The sequence below is a fragment of the Scyliorhinus torazame genome, chromosome 3 (assembly GCF_047496885.1).
Source record: "Scyliorhinus torazame isolate Kashiwa2021f chromosome 3, sScyTor2.1, whole genome shotgun sequence".
NCBI lineage: Eukaryota > Metazoa > Chordata > Chondrichthyes > Carcharhiniformes > Scyliorhinidae > Scyliorhinus > Scyliorhinus torazame.
In genome coordinates this window covers 93,156,451-93,182,747 of record NC_092709.1, presented here as the reverse complement: position 1 = coordinate 93,182,747, position 26,297 = coordinate 93,156,451, and the positions used below count along the sequence as shown (strand labels likewise).

The 26,297-nt window shown below is 43.9% G+C and overlaps 1 protein-coding gene across 1 annotated transcript; it reads right to left on the bottom strand.

Moving 5' to 3' along the window:
- Positions 1-226: 226 nt before the first annotated feature.
- otop1 (otopetrin 1) lies at positions 227-24,019 on the bottom strand. Its single transcript, XM_072497837.1, has 6 exons — positions 23,659-24,019; positions 23,168-23,304; positions 23,013-23,071; positions 13,044-13,174; positions 6,732-7,675; positions 227-1,079 (listed from the first exon to the last, which is right to left on the bottom strand). The coding sequence occupies exons 1-6, from the start codon at positions 24,017-24,019 to the stop codon at positions 909-911; spliced, it is 1,803 nt and encodes a 600-aa protein (XP_072353938.1). The 3' UTR covers positions 227-908.
- Between the last annotated feature and the right edge of the window lie 2,278 nt (positions 24,020-26,297).

Here is a 26,297-nt window from a genome sequence, read left to right as displayed (position 1 = left end):
GGAAACAAAAGCAACTATTAACAACTCCAGCTTCATGTATTACAAACAAGCTCCACAAAACCTGAGACCATAACCAACACTCTGCTTTTGGCTATTAATGTTTCTGGGAAAACCACATTGCCGCTATTTTTACTGCAGGATGCATAGATGGTATGGAATCAGCTGAAGAGGCTGTGATCACTGAAAATGACAGCACAAAAAAATAACCAGAACTGCAAACGAGCAACAAATTCGACCCTGCTGTTTCAGTACCAGCAGATATAGTATTTCATTTATTGGAAGCACATTATAGATATGAAATATATAAAATGTTTTGTTACTAAGAGCAATGCTTTCCAAAGCTGTAAACATCAGCAATAACTACGAAGCAATCTTTTTAGAGACCAATTGTTGGTCGTGTATGTCACTGCATTTACTAATATTTCTCAGCTTGTAACATGCTGAGTGTGTCAGCTTTCATTTCCAATATGAAATGGGAATTCCTACGAACTTTATAAAGGCCTAGATGCACAATGCTAATATGAACTGTGCTTAAAGCTCAGTCACAAGCTAAATTATACATGTGTGAAGGATTGTTACCTCTATTGTGTGTTGGTGTCATTTAACTGAAGCAAACAACATTGAATTACCACAAGATAGATATATTTTGCAAGCATGCATCACCTTATTTCTAATACAGAACAGTCACAACATTTGTGTTCAAATGCAATGTAAAGTATCCATGTGATATTGAAAAATCTTACTTATACAACAGAATTTCAATATAGGTTATTACATATACCAGCATATTCCTTTAAATACATGACAGTACAAAGTTAAAATCCTTGACAGGTACATGAAAATTAAACCCAATAACGTAGTTTATCTTATAAATATGTGCATTTTATTAAAGCTAGTTAAAACATTAGCTAAGTTGCACAAAACACCTCAAAAAGTGATGCAGATGCGTGCATGCGGTAGAAAATAGCAAAGGGCATTGCAAGATTTACGATTAGAATCCATGTTTCAAACCCATAAACATTTTCTTCCAAACCATTGGCAAACTGGGGCCAAGCTCCAAATGCTGGAAGTATCCAAAACTTTAAAAAGGAAAGAAAGAATTTACAGTTAGGTTGATTACTATTTGACATTATAAGATACTTATTTACTCGCAACAGAGTAATGTCAAAATGCAACACACTAAAATGAGTAACTTTGCCATTAGTACAAATCTTTTTTTGTCTCCAATAGGTTTCATATTGGCAGTGCCGTATTTTACATCCATGTTATGTAGCTGAATTGTTGGTTAGCATATATCAGCGTTATACCTCAGTGTCTGACTCAAGTGTAATTGATAATCTCCACTTTAAAAAGTTACTGGCCATAACATTGATAAATATTAGTAAATATATGATTTACATTAATAACACACTTCATTGCTGAGAAGAGAAAGGCTGTCAAAGTTTTTCATCTTGCACTCATCAGGACAAATGCAAGCATTCCAAATTTCAAACTGTCACAACAATTTATGCTCCAGGAGCAAAGGCTGCTGATTGGCTGGGAAGTTGACTTGGATTGGCAGAAGTCTTGCTATGGAGAAAGTAATGGGTAGCTATAGACTCTCCAGGTTCTGGATAATTTTAAAAGGATGCATGGCTTGAAAATACTTCAACAACAACAAGTTGTATTTATATAGCACCATTGCAGTGATAAAACAAAATATGATACTGATCACGTAAGGTGATATTAGGGAAGAGGACCTACAGTCTGGGTAAAGAGTTAAGTCTTAAGGAGTGTCTTAAAGGAGGAAAGCATGGTAGAGAGGCAATATGCTTTCGGGTATGAATACCAGAGCTTAGGACCCAAAGGGCTGAATACACAGCCATCACGGTAGCACAATGGTTGGCACCATTGCTTCACAGCTCCAGGGTCCCAGGTTCGATTCCCGGCTTGGGTCACTATCTGTGCGGAGTCTGCACATTCTCCCCGTGTCTGCATGGGTTTCCTCCGGGTGCTCCGGTTTCCTCCCACGGTCCAAAACTAAAGAGCTGGTAATTGACTTCAGGAAGCAAAGTACTGTACACACCCCTGTCAGCATCAATGGGGCCGAGGTGGAGATGGTTAGCAGCTTCACATTCCTAGGGGTGCACATCTCCAAAAATCTGTCGTGGTTCACCCACATCGACGCTACCACCAAGAAAGCACAACAGCGCCTATACTTCCTCTGGAAACTAAGGAAATTCGGCATGTCCACATTAACCCTTACCAACTTTTACAGATGCACCATAGAAAGCATCCTATGGGCTGCATCACAGCCTGGTATGCAACTGCTCGGCCCAGGACCGCAAGAAACTTCAGAGAGTCGTGAACACCGCCCAGTCCATCACACGAACCTGCCTCCCATCCATTGACTCCATCTACATCTCCTGCTGCCTGGGGAAAGCAGGCAGCATAATCAAAGATCCCTCCCACCTAGCTTACTCACTCTTCCAACTTCTTCCATCGGGCAGGAGATACAGAAGTCTGAGAACACGCACAAACAGACTCAAAAACAGCTTCTTCCCCACTGTTACCAGACTCCTAAATGACCCTCTTATGGACTGACCTCATGAACACTACACCCTGTATGCTTCATCCGATGCCAGTGCTTATGCAGTTACATTGTATATGTTGTGTTGCCCTATTATGTATTTTCTTTTATTTCCTTTTCATGTATTTAATGATCTGTTGTGCTGCTCGCACATAAATACTTTTCACTGTACCTCGGTACACGTGACAATAAACAAATCCAATCCAATCCAAGATGTGCAAGTTAGGTGGATTGGCCATGATAAATTGCCCTTAGTGTCCAAAAAGGTTAGGTGGGGTTACTGGGTTACGGGGAAAGGATGGAGGTGTGGACTTGAGTAGGGCCCTCTTTCCAAGAACCGGTGCAGACTCGATGGGCCGAATGGCCTCCTTCTGCACTGTAAATTCTATGATTCAATGTGGAGCAATTAAAATCAGGGATGCTCAAGAGACCAGAATTAGAGAAACATAGATATCTCAGAGAATTGTGAACCTGAAGGAGATTACAGAGGTAGGGAAAGATTAGGCCAACAACCGATTTGAAAGTAAGAATCAGAATTTTAAAATCAAAGCTTGTTATCTGAGAGCTAATGTGGTTTAGCCAGCACAGGGTGGCAATGAATTAATGGGATTTGAGTGAGTTATAAGACAAACAGCCGAATTTTGGATACGTTCAAGTTATGGAGCGTAGATGTGAGAGTAATCAAGTCCAGAGGCAACAAAGGAATTAATAAATGTCAGTAGCTGACAAGCTGAGGCAGGGGTGGAGTCGGGGAATGTTATAGAGATGGAAATAAGTGGTCTTCGTGATGGCACCAAGATTGCGAACAGTCTGATTCAGTCTTAGACAATTGCCAGGGAGAAGGATGGGGTCGGTGGCTAGCGAACGGGATTTGTGGTGGGAACCAAAGACAATATTGGGCAGGATTCTCCGGTCGCTGAAATCGCGTTCGGCCGGAGAATCCCCAAATCGGGGCTGGCTCCGCTTTCACGATGCTCAGTCCCCTCCAAAGCAGCATACTCGGAAAGTACACCGCATGCTGTACTGACAGCCTCAGGACGTTGCCTGAGGCCCACCCCCCGATGCTCTGCCCCCGACCAGCCGAGTTCCCGACAGTGTCGGTCGTGTGTGGTCTCATCCATCAGGGACTCAGTCCAGTGCCACCACAGTCAGGGGAGGGCTGATCCGCAGGCAGGGGGAACTTTATCAGGGGCTGGGGGCACTGTTGGTGGGTGGTCCGGGGCTCATGAGCCGGCCAAAGGGGTGGCACTATTTTGCAGGCCGGGTCCGCGAGCGGTTGGCGCCATGTTGTACGGTGATGCCGTTGCAGGTCACCGCCGTGCGCATGCGCGGCTACGTGTCCAGCAATTCTCTGGGCTGTATCGCCAGCTAGAGCAGGGTGCTCCATGCTGTCGGCATGCTAGCCCCCAGCTACACAGAGGATCGGTGGCCATTTTGCGCCAAATTTTCAGGTGTAAAATGCCACCATTCCCATGCCGGCGTGAGGACTTAGCCTCACAATCGGAGAATCCCGCCCAATGCAGGATTCTCTGACTGTTCACAGCAGCGGGATTCTCCGGTGCCGCTGCAGGGAATGGGAGATTTGGCTGTTTACCAAATTCTCCGTCCTCACTAGCAGCGGTCGCGGGGTGGACTCACAATGGAGAATACCGGCCGATGGCTTCAGTTTCTCTAATATGTAATTGGAAGAAAGTTCTCCTCATCCAGTACCAAATGTCAGACAAGTCAGTCTAATAATGTCGGGACAGGGGAGGGGTTGAGAAAGGTGCTGATGAGGTAGAAGTGGGTGTTGTCAACATACCTTGGATGATGTAACCAATGGTCCTTGGGGACACCAGAGCTAAATGTGCGGGTTATGGTTATGATGAGATAGGTAAGAATGGAACCAGGTGAATAGAGTCCCAACCATTGATTCAACAGTAGAGGGAAGATGGAGGTGCAATAAAACCTATTCTTTACCTACATAATTGAAAACAAATTAATGTTTTTGTCATTTAGAAATGTGATTACTGTGGCTATTCAAAAGTTTTAATAGCTCTTAGTTCACATTTTAACATGCCATTTCATAGAATCTCTACAGTGCAGACGGAGACCGTTCAGCCCATCGAGTCTACACTGCCCTTCTGAAAGAACACCCTACCTAGATCTAAGCCCACCTAGATCTAAGCCCCCACCCTATCCTTGCAACCCCACCTGACGTTTTGGACACTAAGGGGCAATTTAGCATGGCTAATCGACATAACCTGCACATTTTTGGACTATGGGAGGAAACCGGAGTATCTGGAGGAAACCCACGCAGACAGTTACCTAAGGCTGAAATTGAACCCAGGTCTCTGGGGCTGTGAGGCAGCAGTGCTAACCACTATGCCACCATGTCACACCTTTTATCATGATTATTTTTGTAACTCAAATTGATTTATTGATAAGAAACTATTAAATGACCCATTATATTGTCAATAGTTGGCTGATGAACATAAAGTTTTTGTTAATATACAAGATATGGACAGATTTGTGACAAAGACCTTACATCACAAAGTCACCTGGGGCTCAGGGACTTTTACTACATTGTTGGATGGGGCATGTTTACACAATCATTTACAATGGTAAATATTGACACAAAAGCTCAGTCAATAATCATGGCAGCAGGAAGATAACAGGCAGTGCATACCTGGTAATAGGACATAAATGTATCCAGCTTTAGAATTACAGTTTCATTAATCTTTTGAGCCCGGTTGTATTTAATATTTCTACCTTCTTTATGACATATTGCAGATGTTCATAATATTCAAAAGTTAAGAGCTTTAAAAATCTTAACAGCACATGGAAAATCAGGGATAAAATATAGCCATTTAATCCATCAATGTTTTCCCCTTGTGTGCTTTAGCTCTTCCATTATGTCATCTAATTGTACTACAACACCCCAATATTTTGTCTATATTCCTTTGCATAATTGATAGATTATTCAAAGTGTACATTACTCCGACCAGCAAAGTTAAGAGGCAATTGTTTCAAATTTGTGTTCACAAACGTCTAATTTAAGCCCATTTCTTGGTTACCTTGTAGATAGTCATCTGTATCTACCTTCTTTGCACACCTCTGTAAGGTACAAGTTCCCTGAGGTACAAGTTTAAGTTTCCCTCATTCTTCCTTGGAGCTCCGTTTACAGGTGGAATTAGAAAATACTGGACAATCTCAGCAGGTCTGACAGCATCAGTGGAGAGAAGGGAGCTAACGTTTCTAGTCTGGATGACTTTTTGCCAGAGAATTATTATGAAATGTACTTATCGGTGGAGGAGAGCTACTCGGCTCGGAGGAATTGGGAAAACACGCAGTGAGGTGTCACCAATTTTCAGTGAATGTGGAGGCCCCAGTTTTTCTGACATTGAAGGGACCCTGACACGACAAAGGCCTACATATGCCCAGAGTTTATTGATTAAACGATTTTAAAATAGGCACAACTTTTGAAACAGTGAAGAGTTTACAAAAGCTGAGTTTGAAAAGGCTCTAGTGTGTATTCTTAGGAAGGCATCCTCCTTTGTGAACAAGCACTGATTCCCCCTGGTTTCTTACCGTTCCTGTGGACTGAATTTATCACAGGTGATAAATCCGTGGTCACAGTGCCGCCTACAGGTGTAACGGAGAAGCGTCGGCACTTTTAGATTGGGATTATCAAAGGGACCAGAATTGGCAAAAGAGGGTGTTTTTTGCAATAGAATGCTGGACCCATCCACTATTCAATATTCTAACTGTTACATTTCTGAACTTCACTGCCTCCTTTATCCTTGGCAGTTGTTCTAATTCCCCCTCTAACTGCTTTTTCGCTATTGCACAGCTGGAATAACTTTCCAAATTTATCCTTAATCTCTTTGGCTACATTTATCTCAAGTAATCCTTTTGCACTGCACCTATTGGATACTTACCGAGCTCCCTCCTTTCCCCCCTTAAAGGTTTTGTTCAAACAATGTCACATTTGGTTTAATTGTCCACTTGTGGAAGTATGATTACTTTCCATACATTTGTTTTACAAATTCCTGATTTGTTTAACAAATCTGACACTCTGCTGAGGTTGTTTTGGGTGATACCCCCTTTATAGTGAGTGCTGCTGAACAAAAAACACTAATTTGTGAATGAAATGTGTTTCTTTTCAAATTGGTTCTCTTACCGAAATATTGCACAGGAACAGGAAGGCGGTGATGTTCTTCAGTATTATCCTCTTCTTGTCCAGTTTCTCCGTGTGCCCGCGGTTAGGGAGAGGGAAGGGGTCAGCAGGGGTCTGGGGCAGGCTCTGCTGCTCACTGCACACACCGCTGCTGCTGCTGCTGCCGCCTGGAGAGGGAGTGATGCACCCTGCAGCCGCGCAGCACCCCCCCTGTTCCGCCTTCTCCAAGGCTCTGTTGACGATGCCACAATCGGGGAGCCGGCTGGAAGCCGCAAGGCCGGCCAAGGCCCCCTGGATCCTCCCCAGCTCTCCCCCTTCGCCCTTGTCCCGTTCGCGGTGCAGGGATTCGATGATGAAGACGTTTTGCACCGATTTCTCAATGATGACCAGGGCGGAGACGGGTATACTGAGCCAGGTGTGGGACAGGGGGGCTTGTGCACAGATCGCAGCCAGCACTGAGCACCAGGACAGCAGCCAGGAGGCACAAGCTGTGCTGACCAGGAGGCAGCCATCCAGTTTGCGGGACGGATTTTTGGAATGATCCATGATGGACCCATCGTCTATTCTGTAAACGGCCAGGCCGGTTGTGGAAGCTGCAGACATTAAGCAGAGTACTGCGATACTGTACAAGTAAAACATGGTCACAGCAGACTGTCGGTGGCGCTTTGAGTAGCCCACCTGTATGCTGTACACAACAAGAATTCCTATGGTGGTGGCGAAGACAGCTGCTCCCAGCACTGGTCCTGGCAAGATGTGGTAGCGTGTTTTAAACACGAGTTTGGGGGGTCTGTGATGTTCCATCTTGCGCCCGACGTTCTTCCACATGATGTAGAGCATGGCAGATGCGAATACGTGATACTCAATGTAGAAAGGGTACATGTAATAGAAGCCTTTGTAGAAAGCAGCGCATGCACTGATAGTGCAGCTGCAATTTGGTCCAGCCTTTTCTGCAATGAAATGGAATAAAACATTGTCCAGATTATCCTTGAAAATTGTCAAATTTGAGACTCCTCAAGACCTAATACATCTGCAAACTCTTCCAGTTTGGTGTAAGAGAGTATTCAACAGGTAACACCGACCACTTGTAATGGAAAACATTATTTTAAAATCTCACATTGCAGCAGTATCAAATCTAATTTCAATCACTTTAATCAGTAAAATAACTCCCATTTTTCTAGTAATCCGTTTGGATATTAGTTGCTCAGCAATTGTATGCTGTGTCATGTGAGAGTACCTTTAAGAAATGGGAACTTAAGAAATGTACCTTTAAGAAATAGATGTTCATCAGTGATGCCAGAGAGTGGGTGGAGCTGGGCTGTCTGTCAGCTTTTTACTTTTGTTTTAGGCTGTTTGCTGCAGGGTGTGTTTTAGTTTTGTTTTCAGTGTTGGAGCTGAAGCCAGACCAAGCAGGTGTACTGCTGTTCTCTCTGCCATCAAAAGACTATCTCTTGATCATTTGGTGAATTCAGAATTATAAATGTTCTCAGTAGTGAATGTAAACCTAATGTACTTCTGTTAGGCTGACAGCCCAGCTCCACCCACACTCTGACATCACTGATAAACACCCATTTCTTAAAGGTACATTTCTTCAGCACCCATTTCTTAAAGGTACTCTCACATGACAGGTGGTCGATGTTTGTTGGGTTAGCCACCCCACCCATTCACATCAGTCGGCATTTGCGTTGCAGATCCCTGGAATAGAACATACAGTGCAGAATGAGGCCATTCGGCCCATCAACTCTGCACCGACCCACTCAAGACCTCACTTCCACCCTATCCCCAATAACCCCTAGTAACCTTTCTTTGGTCACTAAGGGCAATTTATCATGACCAATCCACCTAACCTGCACTTCTTTGAACTGTGGGTGGAAACCGGAGCACCCGGAGGAAACCCACGCAGAGACGGGGAGAACGTGCAGACTCCGCACAGACAGTGACCCAGCAGGGAATCGAACCTGGGACCCTGGCGCTGCGAAGCCATAGTGCTAACCACTTGTGCTACTGTGCTGCCCACAATGTGGAAACTAATGTCTCAGAGCTGAAAACAAATCGCTCTGGAAGCTGGTGACTGCTTTGAAATGTCCTACCTCCTCACATGAAAGGAAACAGAGTGAACAATGGAGGTGGGATGGGGTATACTAAACTCACATGAGAGACAGAAAGATAAATAAATGGAGGGAAGAGAGAATAGACAGTGGATTGAGAGAGAGAAAAAGACACAAATTAAAAAGAACAAGTAAAAGGTAGAGGGCAGTATAATCTGATTGGGTTTGGGAATTGTTAATGTACCAGTGGCAGTGTAGGTATGCACTGTGTACTTGATGCAGTAGGTACAGAATCAGTGGCCCCATCCATCATGATCAGAACATTGAACCACCCAATCGCTGTGTCATCCCTCTGTTGATCGGAATGGAGGAATGTCGAGTTAAAAAAAAACAGGGTTCATCCAGCTGGCCTTCTAAACCCCTGGAAATTGCATAGTACAAGATAATGGAGTTATTGACTAATTATTACAATACACATTGATCAAACTAGTTTGCGACAGAATGGAAGCGAGAACCATAAATCTAAAGTCACCGTTTTCCTTCCAAATGTGCGACAGTGAGCCCTTGGAAAGAGCACCCTACCTAAGCCCATATCCCCACCCTATCCCCACAACCCAGTAACGCCACCCAACCTTTCTGGGCACTAAGGGCAATTTAACATGGCCAATCCACCTAACCTGCACACCTTTGGACTGTGGGAGGAAACCGGAGCACCCGGAGGAAACCCACACAGACACGGGGAGAAAGTGTAAACTCCAGACAGACAGTGACCCAAGCTGGGAATTGACCTGGGACCCTGGAGCTGTGAAGCAACTGTGCTAACCACTGTGCTACCGTGCCCCCCTCGTGTCTCCAGTTACTCACATATTGTATCCCAAAGTGTTATTTTCTGAATGAAATCTATCCAATTGTGTTCAGATAGCTTTGCATCCTGAAAGTGATTGCCCCTGACACTAATATGAGTGTGGATGGGAAGACTGGCATACAAATATTGCCAAGACAATAAAAAGATGTTTTGGAAAACTCCAGCCACAAATCACTATCATCTGGAGTGATACTCTGGGCCTCCAGGTTGGTTGTCATGTCTGCCTATCAATCACATTATTGACAATGCCCATACAAAATACATTTTCAGTCCTAAATGACTGCAGCAATTTAATTAATGTAAATTCAACAATTTCAAATGAAACATCAAGCAGTGCCCTTTTCAAAATCCCTTTCATAGAAAAGCAAGTTTAAAAATCGATATCAAGCCGAAGGACTGATATTAGAAGAAATGTCTGACTTTTGTTTTAATGGGGAGTTTTAAAGGAGGGGACAGAACAGTAGAACAGTTTAGGAAGGACATTCCCATGTGCGAAAGCAAGGCAGCTGAACAGGGTGCACCCAGTGCTGGACAACCAGAGCACAAGATGCACAAGAAGTTGGAGTCAGAGGAATGGAGAGCTTGTGGGGTTACAGTGCTAGCAGAAGTTACGGGGAGGGGGAGGGGGCAAAAAGGTGCAGCTATCTGAACATGAGGATAAAAATTTTAAGTTTGAGCTGTTGGCAGGGTGGGGGGGTGGGGGGGTGCAGAAGCCAATGAAAAATGTTTATGGTGGCACTGCTGATGGGAAAGTGGAACTTGGTGTTGGATAGGATAGCAGAGCCTTGGATGTGTTTAAGTGACTGGAGAGTGAAAGATGGGAGGCCAACCAGAACTCAAAGTGGCAAATGCATGGACGAGGATTTCCGTGTCAGATGGGGTGAATTTGGCAGTCACAGGCAATGTTACAGAAGTGAAACTAGGTGGTCTTTGTCATGGAGGGAATATGGGGTCAGGTCGCATCAAGAACAGATCAAGTGCTTACTTATTCCATTGTTACTTATATGACTTTTTGTGCCAGTTGGCTGCTTTGTTTGCCTTTACTTTAGGGCGGCACGGTGGCACAGTGGTTAGCACCGCTGCCTCACCATGCTGAGGACCCAGGATCGATCCCGGGTCACTGTCCGTGTGGAGTTTGCACATTCTCCCCTGCGTGGGTCTCACCCCCACAACCCAAAAAGATGTGCAGGGTAGGTGAATTGGCCCCTGAATTGGAAAAAAAAGAATTGGGTACTCTTAAAAAATTTTTTTAAAAAATAAATAATGTTTGCCTTTACTTCAAAAGAAATAACTAATTGGCCACAAAAGCTTTCGGACGTTACTTAGTATATATTAAGTACTGTGTAACTGCCAAAATCTGCTTTCATGGCATATTGACTATCATTATACCGGGACAGAACAAATCAAACAAACTGCAATTCAGAAATATGGGGAAATCTTTGATAATAATAATCACTTAGTGTCACAAGTAGGCGTCAATGAAGTTACTGTGAAAACCCCTAGTCGCCACATTCCGGCACCTGTTCGGGGAGGCCGCTACGGGAATTGAACCCGCGCTGCTACCTTGTTCTCCATTACAAGCCAGCTATTTAGCCCACTGTGCTAAACCAGCCCCTAAAGCAGTCTAGAGTTACTATTTAACCTGTTGTAACAACTGTTAAAGTTAATTTGATTTCATAGTGAGAGCTGCTACTTCATTGTGTAATCTTTGGGTTCACTTTTTGCTTTCACATTTGACAGAGTGGATCACCCATCGGTTAGAGAATCCATCTGATGTTGATTACATTGAAAATCTAGCCCCAGGTATTCTCGAAATGTAAACTCTATCAGTGTGTTGTTTAATGAGTGCATTGTGTCCCTTGTTGATTTCTATGTAGAGTATACTAACTGGCCAGCACACTGACACAGCTTGTTACTTTTTAAAATTAATAATCTTTATTGTCACAAGTAGGCTTACATGAACGCTGCAATGAAGTTACCGCCTCATTCCGACGCCTGTTCGGGTACACGGAGGTAGAATTCAGAATGTCCAATTCACCTAACAGCACGTCATTCTGGACTGTGGGAGGAAATCGGAGCACCCGGAGGAAACCCACGCAGACATGGGGAGACCGTGCAGACTCCGCACAGACAGTGACCCAAGCCGGGAATCGAACCTTAGACCCTGCCGCTGTGATGCAACAATGCTAACCACTGTGCTACCGTGCCACCCCTTGTCCCTTCACTCTCACAATCTGACTTATGCTCCAACAACGCATGGAAAATTTCATTACCTGATTAAGGGGATTGGTTTCTATGTTACTGATTTTCTAAAATTCTGGATTCCATAATCTGTCAGATGCAAACATAAGGGTTCGATCTCCACTGTGGTAATCTGGCTATATGGATTACTCACTAATTTTATGTTCAAGCCGAATTGATGTAATTTGCCATTTATTTAGAATGTTACAAGATGTCTTGCTGGTTGCAGAATGAAGATAATGTCATTAATATTTTAGAACATATAGAATTTTGGCATCTGGGAGAATTGTTCATTATCAGGGGCGGGATTCTCTCAACCCGGGCTGGGCCGGAGAATCCCTGCGACCGACGCGAATCGCGCCACGCCGCCCCGACGTCGGCACGCAATTCTCCACAGAGTGGAAAATTGACACCGGTGTGGTTGGTACGCCGCCGGTCGGGGGCTGCTCTACGTGGCCGGCCCCCGATTCTTGGCCCGAGATGGGCCAAGCGGCCGTCATAAAAAAGCCGAGTCCCGTCGGCACCGTCCACACCTGCTCTCAGCCGGTGGGAACTCGACGTGGAAGGGTCGATGGGGGGGGGGGGGCTGTGGGTGGGGGGGGGGGGGGGGGGGCGGGGAGGGGAGCCCGACCCTGGGGGGGGGCCTCCGATGTGGCCTGGCTCACGATCGGGGCCCACATATCGGCAGGCCGGCCTCCCTGGCTGGGGGCCTCCTTTCTTCCGCGCTGGCCCCTGTAGCCTTGTGTCATGTTGCGTCGGGGTCGGCACGTTGAAAGAAGCCACTGCGCATGCGAGCGTTGGTGCCGGTGCCACTGCGCATGCGCGAATCCCGCGGCACCCAGTTGATGCCGGGATCAGCAGTTGGAGCGGCGTGAACCGCTCCGATGCTGTGCTGGTCCCCTGTAGGGGCCAGAATTGCTGATCCTGAGGCCGTGTTGATGTCGTCGAGAAATGCGACAGCGTTTCCGAGGCCGTCAACACTTAGCCTCAGTATCACAGAATCCCGCCCCAGATATTTAAAGGGACCTAAGTGCATCTAAATTGAAACTAATCAGTTTAGATCATACACTTCATTCCAGATTTTGTGTGCACATTCATTTGAAAAATTCTCTGCAACTGATCAATGTCCTCTAATTTAGGACTTAACTTACTAAAATGTCTTACCCACAGTTAAGTTGGCAAAGCCAAGCGCTGCCAGTCGCTTTTGGTGGTCACTTAGCTGATGTTTCGACTCTGCAATTACACCATTCACCCACAACAATAGGTTTGTAAAGACAGAATGAATCATTCCAAATCTAAAAAGAAAGTGATCTTGTAATGCACAAAAAGTGGAGAAAATATGTTCAGACATGAAAACACATCACGGACTTTATCATGGAAAATTATTTCCTGGAAACCACAGTGGTTTAAAAAAATCAGAATTAAAAGAACAACATTTACTTATAATATATTAGATCTGTCATGTGAGAGTACCTTTAAGACACGGATGTTTAAGCAATGTACCTTTAAGAAAACAGTGATGTCAGAGAGTGGGTGGAGCTGGGTTTTAGATCAGCCATTTTGCAGTTTAGTTTTGCAGTTTGAAAAAGAGCTTGTGTGTGTCTGGGTGTTTCCAGAGAGCGGCAGTTTTAAAAAGCAGCTTGTGTATGTCTGTGTGTTTCCAGAGAGCTGCAGTTTGGAGAAAAAGAGCTTGGGGAGTGTCTGTGTTGCAGTGAGCTGGATCTCTGCCATGAAAGACTATCTCCGGATCATTTGGGTGATTGAAACTCATAATAGTAAAGCCTTTAACCTGATGTGATTCTGCTTAAAGGGATTAAGTCTCTTGGCAGTTTGAAGGAACATTTTGAGGAATTATTTACAGTTGCAATATTTTCTGAGTTATCTTTGAAGAAAGGGGTGTTAAGAGATCCAATGTTTATTTAAGATGTTAAGTTGAGTTCACGGAATAAACCTTGTTTTGTGTTTAAAAACCCACATGTCCATAATTGTAATTCCACACCTAGGGAGCAAGCCGTGTGCTAGGAAAAGCAACAAATACATTAAAGGGAGAGGTTGGTTGAACTCCATGATACATTTTGGGGTTCTGAAAATGCCTCGCCCGTAACAGATCTTCAAATTACTTTCAGGCGACAATTATCTCACTTTTCAAAAATAAATTTATCTTAATGACAGTCTTTATCTTTAAAACAATACCTAATGTGGTTTATCGTTCAACGGTAAAGTTAAAATACAGTATAACATTTAACAAGAACATGAAAGTTATTATTTGTACTCCATCACCATTGTACCAAGGTCTCTGTTGACTATTTTTATGGAAAGCTGTAAAATCCAATGGCAATTTCTCACACAATACTGCAGTGACTTATACATCAAGAGATAACTTTCACCAGACAAAACAAATGACAAAATATTCTGATCATAACTATCTATTGTCTTCTCCTCCATATGCCTGTCTAACCTTCCCTTAAATACATCCACACTATTCATCTCCATCACTCCCTTTGGTAATGAGATCCACATTCTCACCACACTTTAGTAAGGAAGTTTCTTCTGAATTCTGTATTGAATTTCTTAATGACTATTTTATATTAACAGTCTCCAATTATGCTTTTGCCCACAAGAAGAAACGTTCTCTTTGTATCTACCCTACCTAAACCAGTCATCATTTTAAAGGCCTCTATTAGGCCACCCCTCAGCCTTCTTTTTTTTCAAGAGTAAAGAGATACAATCTGTTAACCATTTCCTGACATATATATCCATGCATTTTTGGTATTATCCAAGTAAATCATTTCTGTGGCCTCCCCAGTGCCTCCATATCACGTTTACTTTTTTAAAAATATTTTTTATTCTCCTCATTTTTCACATTTTCTCCCAAATTTACACCCAACAACAAACATCAGAAACGAATGTAATGTCAATCCCCATTTCAATAACAATGATCCCTTTCCTCCCACCAAACCCCAGACATTAGCCCGCATGTTAACATAAACAAATGATAAAAAGGAATCAGGAATCACCCATAGTCAACCATATCACATTTAAAATATAATGAACAGAATTATTTGCAGTACTGTGTCTGATCAAGGTTCATTACATGTTACTTCCCGAATGTTAATTCTAGCTTTTGTTTTTTTGTTGGCCTTCACACCCGTGGTGCAACTTTGCCTGACTGATATATTTTACTTCAAGATCTCTTTGTTCCTCAACCCCACCTAGACTTGCACCTTCCAAGTAATGTGATTTCCCCATTATTCATACCAAAATCTGCTACCCCACATTTAACTGTGACGCATTTCCGTTGCCAATTATTTTCCCATTCTGAAAATCTATGAATGTCCTCCCGTAATTTGTTCCACCCTCCTCAGTATTGACAATCCCCCAATTTGGTGTGGTTGGCAAATTTAGAAATTGTGTTTTTGACTCCAACGCTCAAATCGTTAATGAAAATTGTGAACAGCAAATGCTACACGGCTGACCCTTCCTATCATCTGCCTCTCTGAATCACTACATTTTATTCCCACTCTCTGCTTTCTGTCTGACACCAGCTCGCAATCCATTCTGCCATTTTCCCCTGTCTCTGCATTCTCTGACTTTATTCATTACTTTTTATGTGGCACTTAATTGAAGGCCTTTTGAAAGTCCCAGTAAATTATAACAACAGTATTACCATTGTCTACTCTCTATGTTAACTCCTCAAAAAATGTGATACGGTTGATCAAGCAAGATTTTTTTCCTCTTTAAATACATGCTGACCATTTTCCCATTTCTAGATGTTCTTCTATTCTCTTCTTTAATAAGGATTCCATTGCTTTTCCTTCCATCAATATTAAGCCCACTGGTCTATAATTCCCAAGACACGTTCTCTCCTCCTTTCTAAGTATAGGAATTACATTCGCTATCAGCCAGTTCTCTGGCACTACACCTTTCTCCAGTGAATTACTATATATGTGTATAATGACTCTGCCACCTCTTCCCTAGATTCTTTTAAAATACATGCATTCAGTCCATCTCAACAAGGGGTTTTATCATCTTTGAGTTTGTGTAATTTATTCAATACATATTTTTATTTTAAATCCATGCATCTCATTGCTCTTCTCAGAATTCAATGTCACATCTTCTTGTTCTACCTCCCTGGTAAATGCCAAAGCAAAATTATTTGTTAATATTTCTGCCATCTTTGTCAAAACCTATGGTATTATCCTGCATATCCCTTCTTGGTCCTATTCCTATCACAGCCTTTATTTTACTGTTTATGTGTCTACAAAATATTTTACTATTTTGCTTTATGTTCCTTGTTAATTTAATTTCATAGTACCTCTTTACATTCAGAATTTTCTTTTAACTTCTCTCCTAATGGGACTATGATTGGTGGCAATAACAGAGACCTCACTCCAAACAGTAGAGGCAAAGGAACTTCATATTCTTGATGAAAAGGTATTTAGGATAAATAGGAAAGCCAGACCAAGGCACGTGATGGCAGTATTGATTTCTTTTAAAAAAAAATTATTCTCCTCCTTTTTCACATTTTCTCCCAAATTTACACCGAACAATAAACAATAATCAGTAACAAATGTAATGTCAATCCCCATATCAATAACAATGATCCCATCCTCCCACCAAACCCCAAACATTAGCCCGCATGTTAACATAAACAAATGACAAAAAGGAATCAGGAATCACCCATAGTCACCATTAACACTACAGTGTGGCGGCAGTATTGATTGAAGAAACTGGAAGGGGTTGATGTACTTGGGAGGCTAAAGACATGGCGGGATTTTCTGCTGCTGCCAATGCTGGGAATCGTGGCAGGTTGAGCACTTAATTTGGTGCGATTGGAAGAGTTAAATTTCCCATTGGCAGAAAATTTGTTTGGAATTCAGTTCTCCTGGCTTTGATGGCAAGTTAAAGGCAGAGAAAGTTTGCTGGCGAACAATGTCGGGAACACCATCTGCATTCATTAGCACCTTATGCATCCTAATTAAAAGGCCACTTAGCCAGAATTAATTTTGCCCTCTAAATTAAGTGTCCCGCCAGCAAGAATTTTGGAAGTTCGGTTTTACAATTGCATATGGGTGGCATGCACCTGGCATACTTCACCTCGTCCATGATTTTGAGGTCAGTGGGCTGTTTATGCCTTCTTGCGGACCTCACGTAACTTCAGTCACATGCGATCTTCCACTAGTCAGCTCATTAATTATACATCTGCGAGCAGCTCAGTGAATCTCATGGCGGGGTGGGCAGTAAGTTTCCCATTGCACCATCACTTCCTGGGGTCGAAGGTCCTGCCACCATATTTAGCAAACACTGCACCCAGGCTGGAAACGGGAGGCAGGCGAAGGTTGGAAGGGAGTGGGGGTGTAGCGTGGAAGGCTGGAAATGGGAGGCAGGCGAAGGCTGGAAGGCAGTGGGGGTGTAGCGTGGAAGGCTGGAAATGGGAGGCAGGCGAAGGCTGGAAGGCAGTGTGGGTGTAGCGTGGAAGGCTGGAAATGGGAGGCAGGCGAAGGCTGGAAGGGAGTGGGGGTGTAGTGTGGAAGGCTGGAAACGGGAGGCAGGCGAAGGTTGGAAGGGAGTGGGGGTGTAGCGTGGAAGGCTGGAAATGGGAGGCAGGCGAAGGCTGGAAGGCAGTGGGGGTGTAGCGTGGAAGGCTGGAAATGGGAGGCAGGCGAAGGCTGGAAGGCAGTGGGGGTGTAGCGTGGAAGGCTGGAAATGGGAGGCAGGCGAAGGCTGGAAGGCAGTGGGGGTGTAGCGTGGAAGGCTGGAAATGGGAGGCAGGCGAAGGCTGGAAGGCAGTGGAGGTGTAGCATGGAAAGCTGGAAATGGGAGGCAGGCGAAGGTTGGAAGGGAGTGGGGGTGTAGCGCGGAAGGCTGGAAATGGGAGGCAGGCGAAGGTTGGAAGGGAGTGGGGGTGTAGCATGGAAAGCTGGAAATGGGAGGCAGGCGAAGGTTGGAAGGGAGTGGGGGTGTAGCGCGGAAGGCTGGAAATGGGAGGCAGGCGAAGGTTGGAAGGGAGTGGGGGTGTAGCATGGAAAGCTGGAAATGGGAGGCAGGCGAAGGTTGGAAGGGAGTGGGGGTGTAGCGCGGAAGGCTGGAAATGGGAGGCAGGCGAAGGCTGGAAGGGAGTGGGGGTGTAGCGTGGAAGGTTGAAGCAGAGATTGAAAAGGCGAAATAGGCTTACTGGGGAAGGGGGAATGTTTCTGGGGAAAGGATGGGGGGAGTGTCTTGGAGGATGGGTTGGCGTTGTCAACAGTGAGGTTCTGTGTATTGCCACCAGTTCTCATATGTTCCTAAACGTGGTCCGTTACATCTATCAGTTTGTCCTGTAAGAACTGTAGGCGCAAAAACTCTGGAGGAGTAATGTTGAACTCCTGGCCTGCATTGAGCAAATATTTGTCTGGGTGCCCTTTAAATATGGTGTCATGACCTTTGACCCCAGGAGCTGACCAGTGGAAGATTGCATGTCTGTTCAGCCATCCTGACACCCAACAGGAATCCCATCAGCTTTTCCTCCCACCATTGGTCTTAGTCTGCAGAGTGGAAAATTCTACCCAATGGCTATTTAATGCCTATACAGTCCAGGCAACCAAATAGTGGGAAACAAAGGAGCAAATATGTGGTAAATTACTGAAAGGTGCAAGAACTTAGAGTAGTGGCTGGCTGACTAGGTGACAACTTTGCAGAACACCTACACTCAGTCCACAAGCATGACCCCGACCTTCCTGGCACTTGCCAATTCAATTCACCATCTTTCTCGCCTCATATCTGTCCTTGACCTGCTCCAATATTCCAGTGAACCCAACGCAAGCTGAAGGAACAGAACCTCATCCTCTAATTAGACACTGTACAGTTTTCCGGACTCAATAATCAGTTTAACAACTTTAGTCCATGAATTTTGTCCTCCGTTTTGATTTTTTCTTCCCCCAATGCCAGTCTGTATCTTATTCTCATGTTTTTGGTTTCAGATAGCACTGAGCCCTTTTTTCTGCTATTAACACACTCTGCTATTTTGATTTCAGACAGTGCCATTAACACCTTCTCTAGACCATAGCTTTTTTTAAAATACTCGTTCATGGGAATTTGTTCGTGGGCATCGCAGGCAGTGCCAGCATTTATTGCCCATCCCTAATAGCCCTTGAGGGAGTAGTTAAGAGTCAACCACACTGCTGTGGATCTGGAGTCACATGTAAGCCAGACCAGGTAAGGATGGCAGATTTCCTTCTCTAAAGGAGATTAGTGAACCAGATAGGTTTTTACAACAATCAACAATAGTTTCATGGTCATCACTAGACTTTTAATTTCAGATTTTTATTGAAGTCAAATTTCACCATATGCCATGGCGGGATTTGAACCTGGGTCCCCAGAGCATTTCTCTCATTACCAGTCCAGTGACAGTACCACTATGCCACCTCCTCTTTAATACTATCATTACCACTCCCTTTTTCTTATGTTCCATGCCATCTTTGTCATTTAACCCTCCCTGCCCTTTAACCTATCCCTGACCTATTTTGCTCCACCTGCACTTCTCCCCTTTGTCGACAGCATAAAACCCATCACATTTCTACCTCTCTCCACCTCCATAGAAGAATCATGTTGGACTTGAATCATTAACTCTGTTTCTCTCTCCACAGATGTTGCCAGACCTGCTGAGTTTCCGCAGCATTTTCTGTTTTTATTTTAGATTTCCAACATCATGGTATTCTGCTTCTATTACAGACACTCCACTTAGTTTAACAGAGACTAGGATTGCAACCTATAGGTAAAAGAGGGGAAGGATTTTCTGAAATCTGTACAAGAGAATGATCTTGATCAGCACAATGAGGAGGGAATCAGTGCTGGGTCTAGTTCTGGGAATGAAATGCCAGAGGCTTGTGTCAGGAGACCATTTGGGGACACTGAACGAAATATCATCAGGATTACGATAGTTCTGGAAAAGGAAAAGGTACATTCAAGCATAAAAAAACAAATAGCTGAAAGAGGACTAACTTCATGAGTTGAAAATAAATCTAATCCAGATGCATGAGAATAAAAACTAATAGACAAAACAGTAACTGAACAATGGGAGGTCGTAAAAGAGGAGGTTTTGGGTACAATGTAGACATATTTCCATGTGGGTGATAACAAGGGGCTGTGGGTGATAACAAGGGGCATAGATAGCTATAACTCCCTGGATGAATACAGATATGGAAGTAAAAAGGAACAGAAACAACTTTGAGCATCTGCTGACTATACAGTAGAAAATCAAGTTGAATATAGAAAGTAAAGATCACATCCATAAGAAAGAAATAAAGGGGCAAAGAGAGAGTATGAGAAAACATGAGTGGCAAACATAAAAGGAACTAAAAGTCTTTTATGAACATAATAGCAAAGAGTGGTCAAAGAATGGGTGGGCTGATTAAGGAGCCAAGAAGTGATCATGTGGTGTCAGAGAGCATGACTGATGTACACATTAACATTTTGCATCTATCTTCACTAGAGAAGAGGATGCTGTCAATTTAACCATAAAGGCAGAGTAGAGTGGTATGGATATAATAAAAATAAAGAGAATATATTTGATTGCTGATGATCCTCAAAGTACAGAGGTCATACAGTCTGGACGGAATGCATCATAGGTATTTTTGAGAATTAAAAATGGAATTTTCTGCAGCTCTGACCATAATCTTCCAATCCTCCTTGGACAGTGAGGTGCTTCCAGAGGACCGACAGATTAAAAACAAACCCCTGTTGAAAAGGGAGGAGGAGTAAACCCTGCACCTACAAGCTAGTCAGCTCAACCTTAGTGGTTAGGTAATTTTCAGAGATAATAATCCAGTACAAAATTAATTGGCATTTGGACAGGCTAATAAATTAAAATCAACACAGATTTGTTAAAGGTAAATCCTACTTGACCAACTTGATTGAGTTTTTTCATGAAGTAACAGAGAGTGTTGACAAAGGTAGTGTGGTTGATGTTGTATATGTGGATGTTCAGAAATTGCTGAGAAAGTACCAAATAAGAAACTTGTCTTTGGCACTCAAAGGACAGTAGCAGAATGGATAGAAAGTAGTCGAAAGATCAGAAAGCAGGAAGTACTGCTGAATGGGTGTTTATCAGACTGGACAGAATTACACATTGGTATTCCCCAGGGGTCAGTATTGGGACCACAGTTATTTTTATTTATATTAATGACCTGGACTTGGGTACACGGTGCATCATTTCATGGTTTTCAGTTGACACATAACTCGGGAAATATATGCATTGCACAGAATAGTAACAGACCTTAGGAGGCAGTAAACTGGCAAAATTGACAGACACATGGTGATGAGATTTACTACAGAGAAGTGTGAACTGATACATTTTAAGAAGAATAAGGAAAGGTAATATGATCTAAATGGTACAATTTTAAAGGAGGTGAAGTAACGGAGATCTGGTAGCATCTGTACACAAATCAATGAAGGTGGAAGACAAGTTGAGAAGTGTGTTAAAACATATATGGGTCCTTAGTTTTATCCATAGATTTTTTTCATAGAATTTACAGTGCAGAAGGAGGCCATTTGGCCCATCGAGTCTGCACAGGCTCTTGGAAAGAGCACCCTACCCAAGGTCAACACCTCCACCCTGTCCCCATAAACCAGTAACCCCACCCAACACTAAGGGCACTTTTGGACACTCAGGGCAATTTATCATGGCCAATCCACCTAACCCGCACATCTTTGGACTGTGGGAGGAAACTGGAGCACCCGGAGGAAACCCACGCACACACGGGGAGGATGTGCAGACTCCGCACAGACAGTGACCCAAGCCGGAATCGAACCTGGGACCCTGGAGCTGTGAAGCAATTGTGCTATCCACAATGCTACCGTGCTGCCCGTGCTAGAGGAATAAACACAAAAGCAAGGAATTTATGCTAAACTTTAATAAAACACTTGTTAGGCCTCAGCTAGAACTCTGTCTTAGCACCACACTTTAAGATGTTAGGGCCTTAGAGGCAGCGCAGAAGAGTTTTACTTAAATGGTACTAAGAATGAAGAACTTCAGTTATGTGGAGAGATTGGAGAAGCTGAGATTCTTCTCCTGAGAACGGCGAGGATTAAGAGGAGAATTAATAGAGATTTTCAAAATCAAGTTTTTAATATAGTAAATAAGGGGAAACTGTTTCCAGTAGAGAAAGGCATTGATTTCAGGCTTAATGGGGTACGTTTTATGGGTACAATAGATTATGTTGCTGGATGTGTAGAGGCCTGGTTTAATGGTTCGGGGTCATGTGTTTAAATCCCACAGGTGAACTCAAATTAATTTAATTCAATAAATCTGTATATAAAGTTTGTATTTGTAATGGCGACCCTGACACAATTGGATTGTTGTCAAAACCAATCTGGTTCATTTATGCCCTTTAGAGAAGGAAATCTGCTTTCTATACATCATCCAGATCACAAATGCCTCTAGGTCCACAGCAATATGGCTAGCTCTTAACTGCCTTCTGACATGGTCTACCAATGCTGTACCAAACTGCTAGGCAGGTGGCTCACAACCAACTTCTCAAAGGCAACTACAGATGGGCATTAAATGCTGACACCTCCAGTGATGCCCACATCCCTGATGAATAAAAAACGGTGATTGCCAAAAAAAATGCGATATGAGCATGTATTATTTTACACAGCAAGTTGTTGTGATTTGGAATGCATTGCCTGATTGAATAGTTACATTCAAAAGGGAATTGGATAAATACTTAAGAAGGCAGCACGGCGGTGCAGTGGCTAGCACTGCTGCCTCATGGTGCCGAGGACTCGGGTTCAATCCTGGCCCCGGATCACTGTGTATGTGGAGTTTGCACATTCTCCCGTGTCTGTGTGGGTCTCACCCCCACAACCCAAAGATATGCGGGGTAGGTGGATTGACCACACTAAATTGCCCCTTAATTGGAATTTAAAAAAAAAATTAAATACTTAAAAGGAAAATGAAATGATTGAAAGGAAAGAGCAGGAGTGTGTGATAAATTGGATAGCTGCCACAAAGGCAACACAAGCACAGTGAGCCGAATAGCATCCCTCTGTGCTGAACGATTCTAAACATTTCAACCTGAAATCCATGCCTGGTAATTTACTATACAATATAACTGAAAAAATATAAAGCAAATTTAGATTTGGTACAGGTTTTACCTTTCTATGATTTGAAAAGTTCGAATGACATCCTTTGCATGAAACCAAAGGAAATACACCTGAAAATAAATCATATTGTTTTACAAAAACACACAGAATGTACTGACACCAGTCAACAATAAAGAGCACTCAGTAAATCAGGTAAATATACATGCCTGGGAGAGTGTGTGCACTGCATGGACGGCAGGAAAGACACCTTTGGCGACTGTGAGGCAGCTTGAATATCCAATGTAGTATCCAATTTTAAACATATCCAGAACTAAGCTCAAGATGGCAAACAAGGTTAAACCACCTAGAGATGAAATGTACCAAACTTTAAACACGACGGAAACACAAATTAGCCCGGTTCCCCGTTCTTCAAAGTTCATAGCTGACATGTTGTAAATCATTTATAGTTTAGCACTTTTTCAAAAGAACCCCCCCCCCCCCCCCCAGCAAAACTTGGAAATGAAGGGTACCAGTAAAACTTGTCCAAACTGGTCTTTTATACCTTTCAGATGGAACTCAGATAACTGCACCGCCATTAATTACCAATAAAGGTCATCATTAATGAGAAACATGAACCCTAATGTCGAAACATTTCCCCAGACCACAAAATGGTTAGCAGTCACAACGGAAATGTGCTTTGGCAATTTGCATACTGTACCTCTCAGCCACCTTGGTCCGGCGTGGTCATCTTTCTCGGTCACCTGCCCTCTCTTCCCGTGCATCCTTAGGAAGTACCAGAGCATCCACGCCAGTTGCATCGCCATGAGGGTGCTGAGGTAGGCTAAGGTGTGCTCCTGTGCCACTCCGGCTTTGTGAAAGGTCCCTGCCACCGTCAGCACCAGTCCCAGCACAAACACATTGATGCCGTACTGAGCGCTCAGGGTGACCGCATATTTCAGGGGCTGGCTCTCTGCTGAGGACTTGGGGAAGCTGCCGAAGTTTGGATCTTCATCTGCCAGGCACTGGTTGCTCCGCCGCTTCCTGGGACACAGAACCTCTAATCTGTATCTCTCACCCATCGCCGCCTAGCGACTCGATACGTGGACACAGCCTGATCTGAAAAGAAAATAACCTGTCAAGAACAATCTCAGTTATAAACTCTCTCCTCCCGTAAAGACATCCCCGGCAGATTCAAAACATGTCTATTTCACTAGTAATCAGTTAACATAAAGTTCAGATAGACAACTTCCACTAACATGGACAAGACACAGATAGGTAGATACACATGGGGGAGTTTATTTTGAGATCAAAAATTCATCGAATGGAGTAACTTTTCGATCTGATTCTGTTTAACAATGTTTCCCATTAGATATTTCACGCTGCTCTCTGGCTGCTAGTATTCAACTTCCAGCGGATTTTGTGAATGAAACTCCACTGCACCAGGCAATGTTCACAAGTTGTGCTCATCGTGCCAACGTGTCGTATTCAACCAGAAACTTTACCTGAAATCTCACTCCTTAAAGAATCCGAAAGGTTTCAAGGAGCAAGGTTCCACTATTTCCTGCCAGCGTATGATTTATTGATCCCATCCCATCCGTGCCTTTTTATACACAGATCAAGGCGTCATTATGAGTCTGCAAAATGTATAGGGGTCGGACTAACGTCTAATCCCTTTCTCGCTCACATCCCCAGGTCCTGCTTTGTGAAAACTGACCCAGTTCACCCAGCCCACCTTTCCACTTTGAAGTTGGTAACCCTTCAAGAAGTTGCCTGCTCGCCCTCCCGCTGGTTTATTATCTAGAATGATTTAGGGTTTGATCAGTGTGTGGCAGCTGCCCTGGTACTTACTACAGTGGGCCGTGCTTACAATAAGTTCACCTGAATGTGACGTTGCTTTCATATCATTTTAGTATTCACATTGTGGGAAGGGCACTTTGCGTGTGGCATCAGGATATGTCCAATTTTTATTCGTTCTTATTTACCCGCTTGAGTGCATTTTCAACAGACCAGTTTGACAGGATAAATTACATCCTAAAGCATCCCATTCTCCCAGTTCCTTTGCATCTGTTCAGATGATGCCAGTTTCCAAAACGGTGCTGCTGACATGTCTTCCTTCTTCCTTATTTGTAGTTTCCCCACCCACTGTGGTCGACAGGGCTCTCAACCATGTTCGATCCATTTCCTGCATCTCTGCCCTCACCCACTCTCCGCGCTTCCAGAACCAGGATAGGGTCCCTCTTGTCCTCACTTTTCACCCCACCAGCATCCGCAGTCAAAGAATCATCCTCGACAAACTCCAGCATGATTCCACCAGCACTAAAATGTCAGCTTTTCATAGGGACCATTCCCTCTGGGATACCCTGGTCCGCACCTCCAACATCCCTCACCCTCTTCCCATGACACCTTCCCATGCAAAATCGCAGAAGATGTAACATTTGCCCCTTTACCTCCTGCCTGATCACCATCCCAAGGCCTAAACACTCTTTTCAAGTGAGGCAGTTCTTCACGTGCACCTTCTTCAATCTGGTCTATTGCATTTGCTGCTCCCAATGCGGTCTACTCTACATTGGAGAGAGTAAACGCAGACTGGGTGACCACTTTGCAGAACACTTTCGGCCCATCCACAAGCAGGACCCAGACCTTTCTGTTGCTTGCCATTTCAACTCACCGTCCTGCTCTCACGTCCACATGTCCGTGCTTGGTCTGCTGCAATGTTCCAGTGAAGCCCAGCGCATCTTCCAATGAAGCACGTTACAGCCTTCCGGACTTAACATTGAGTTCAAATCGCCGAGGTCCCAGGTTCGATCACGGCTCTGGGTCACTGTCCGTGTGGAGTTTGCACATTCTCCCTGTGGTTGCGTGGGTTTCACCCCCACACCCCAAAGATGTGCTGGGTAGGTGGATTGGCCACGCAAAATTGACGCTTAATTGGAAAAAATGAATTGGGTACTCCAAATTTAAAAAAAATTGAGTTCAACAACTTCAGACTGTGAACCCTCTCCTCCATTTTCACCCCATTTTTATTTCTATCAATTTATTTTTATTTTCATTTCTTCCATTTATCTGTTTTTCCCTCACCATTGTTCCCCCCCCCCCCCCCCCCTCCTCCCCCATTCCACTTGGGCCAACTGTTCCTAGTTGTCCTTTGACACACTGCTCACCCTTGTTCTGCCGTTCACACATTCTAATCTCTTTATGTGCCACTATCAGCCCCATCTTAGCTTTAATCACCCCCATTTACATTTCTTTTATCTTCATACTCGACATCATTGACTATCTCTATCAATCACTGGCCCAAAATCCAGCCCCATCGCTCCACCCCTCAACTACAGTATAAATCTGACCCTATTTCCAGTT

Bases quoted from the DNA above. Each gene is read 5' to 3' on its own strand.
- otop1 (XM_072497837.1), bottom strand. From the start codon at position 24,019: ATGGGTGAGAGATACAGATTAGAGGTTCTGTGTCCCAGGAAGCGGCGG. The intron at 23,305-23,658 runs GTACAGTATGCA...TTTCATCTCTAG, and splicing joins CGGACCAAGGTGGCTGAGAG to GTGGTTTAACCTTGTTTGCC. The intron at 1,080-6,731 runs GTAAGAGAACCA...TCCTTTTTAAAG, and splicing joins TGTTCCTGTGCAATATTTCG to TTTTGGATACTTCCAGCATT.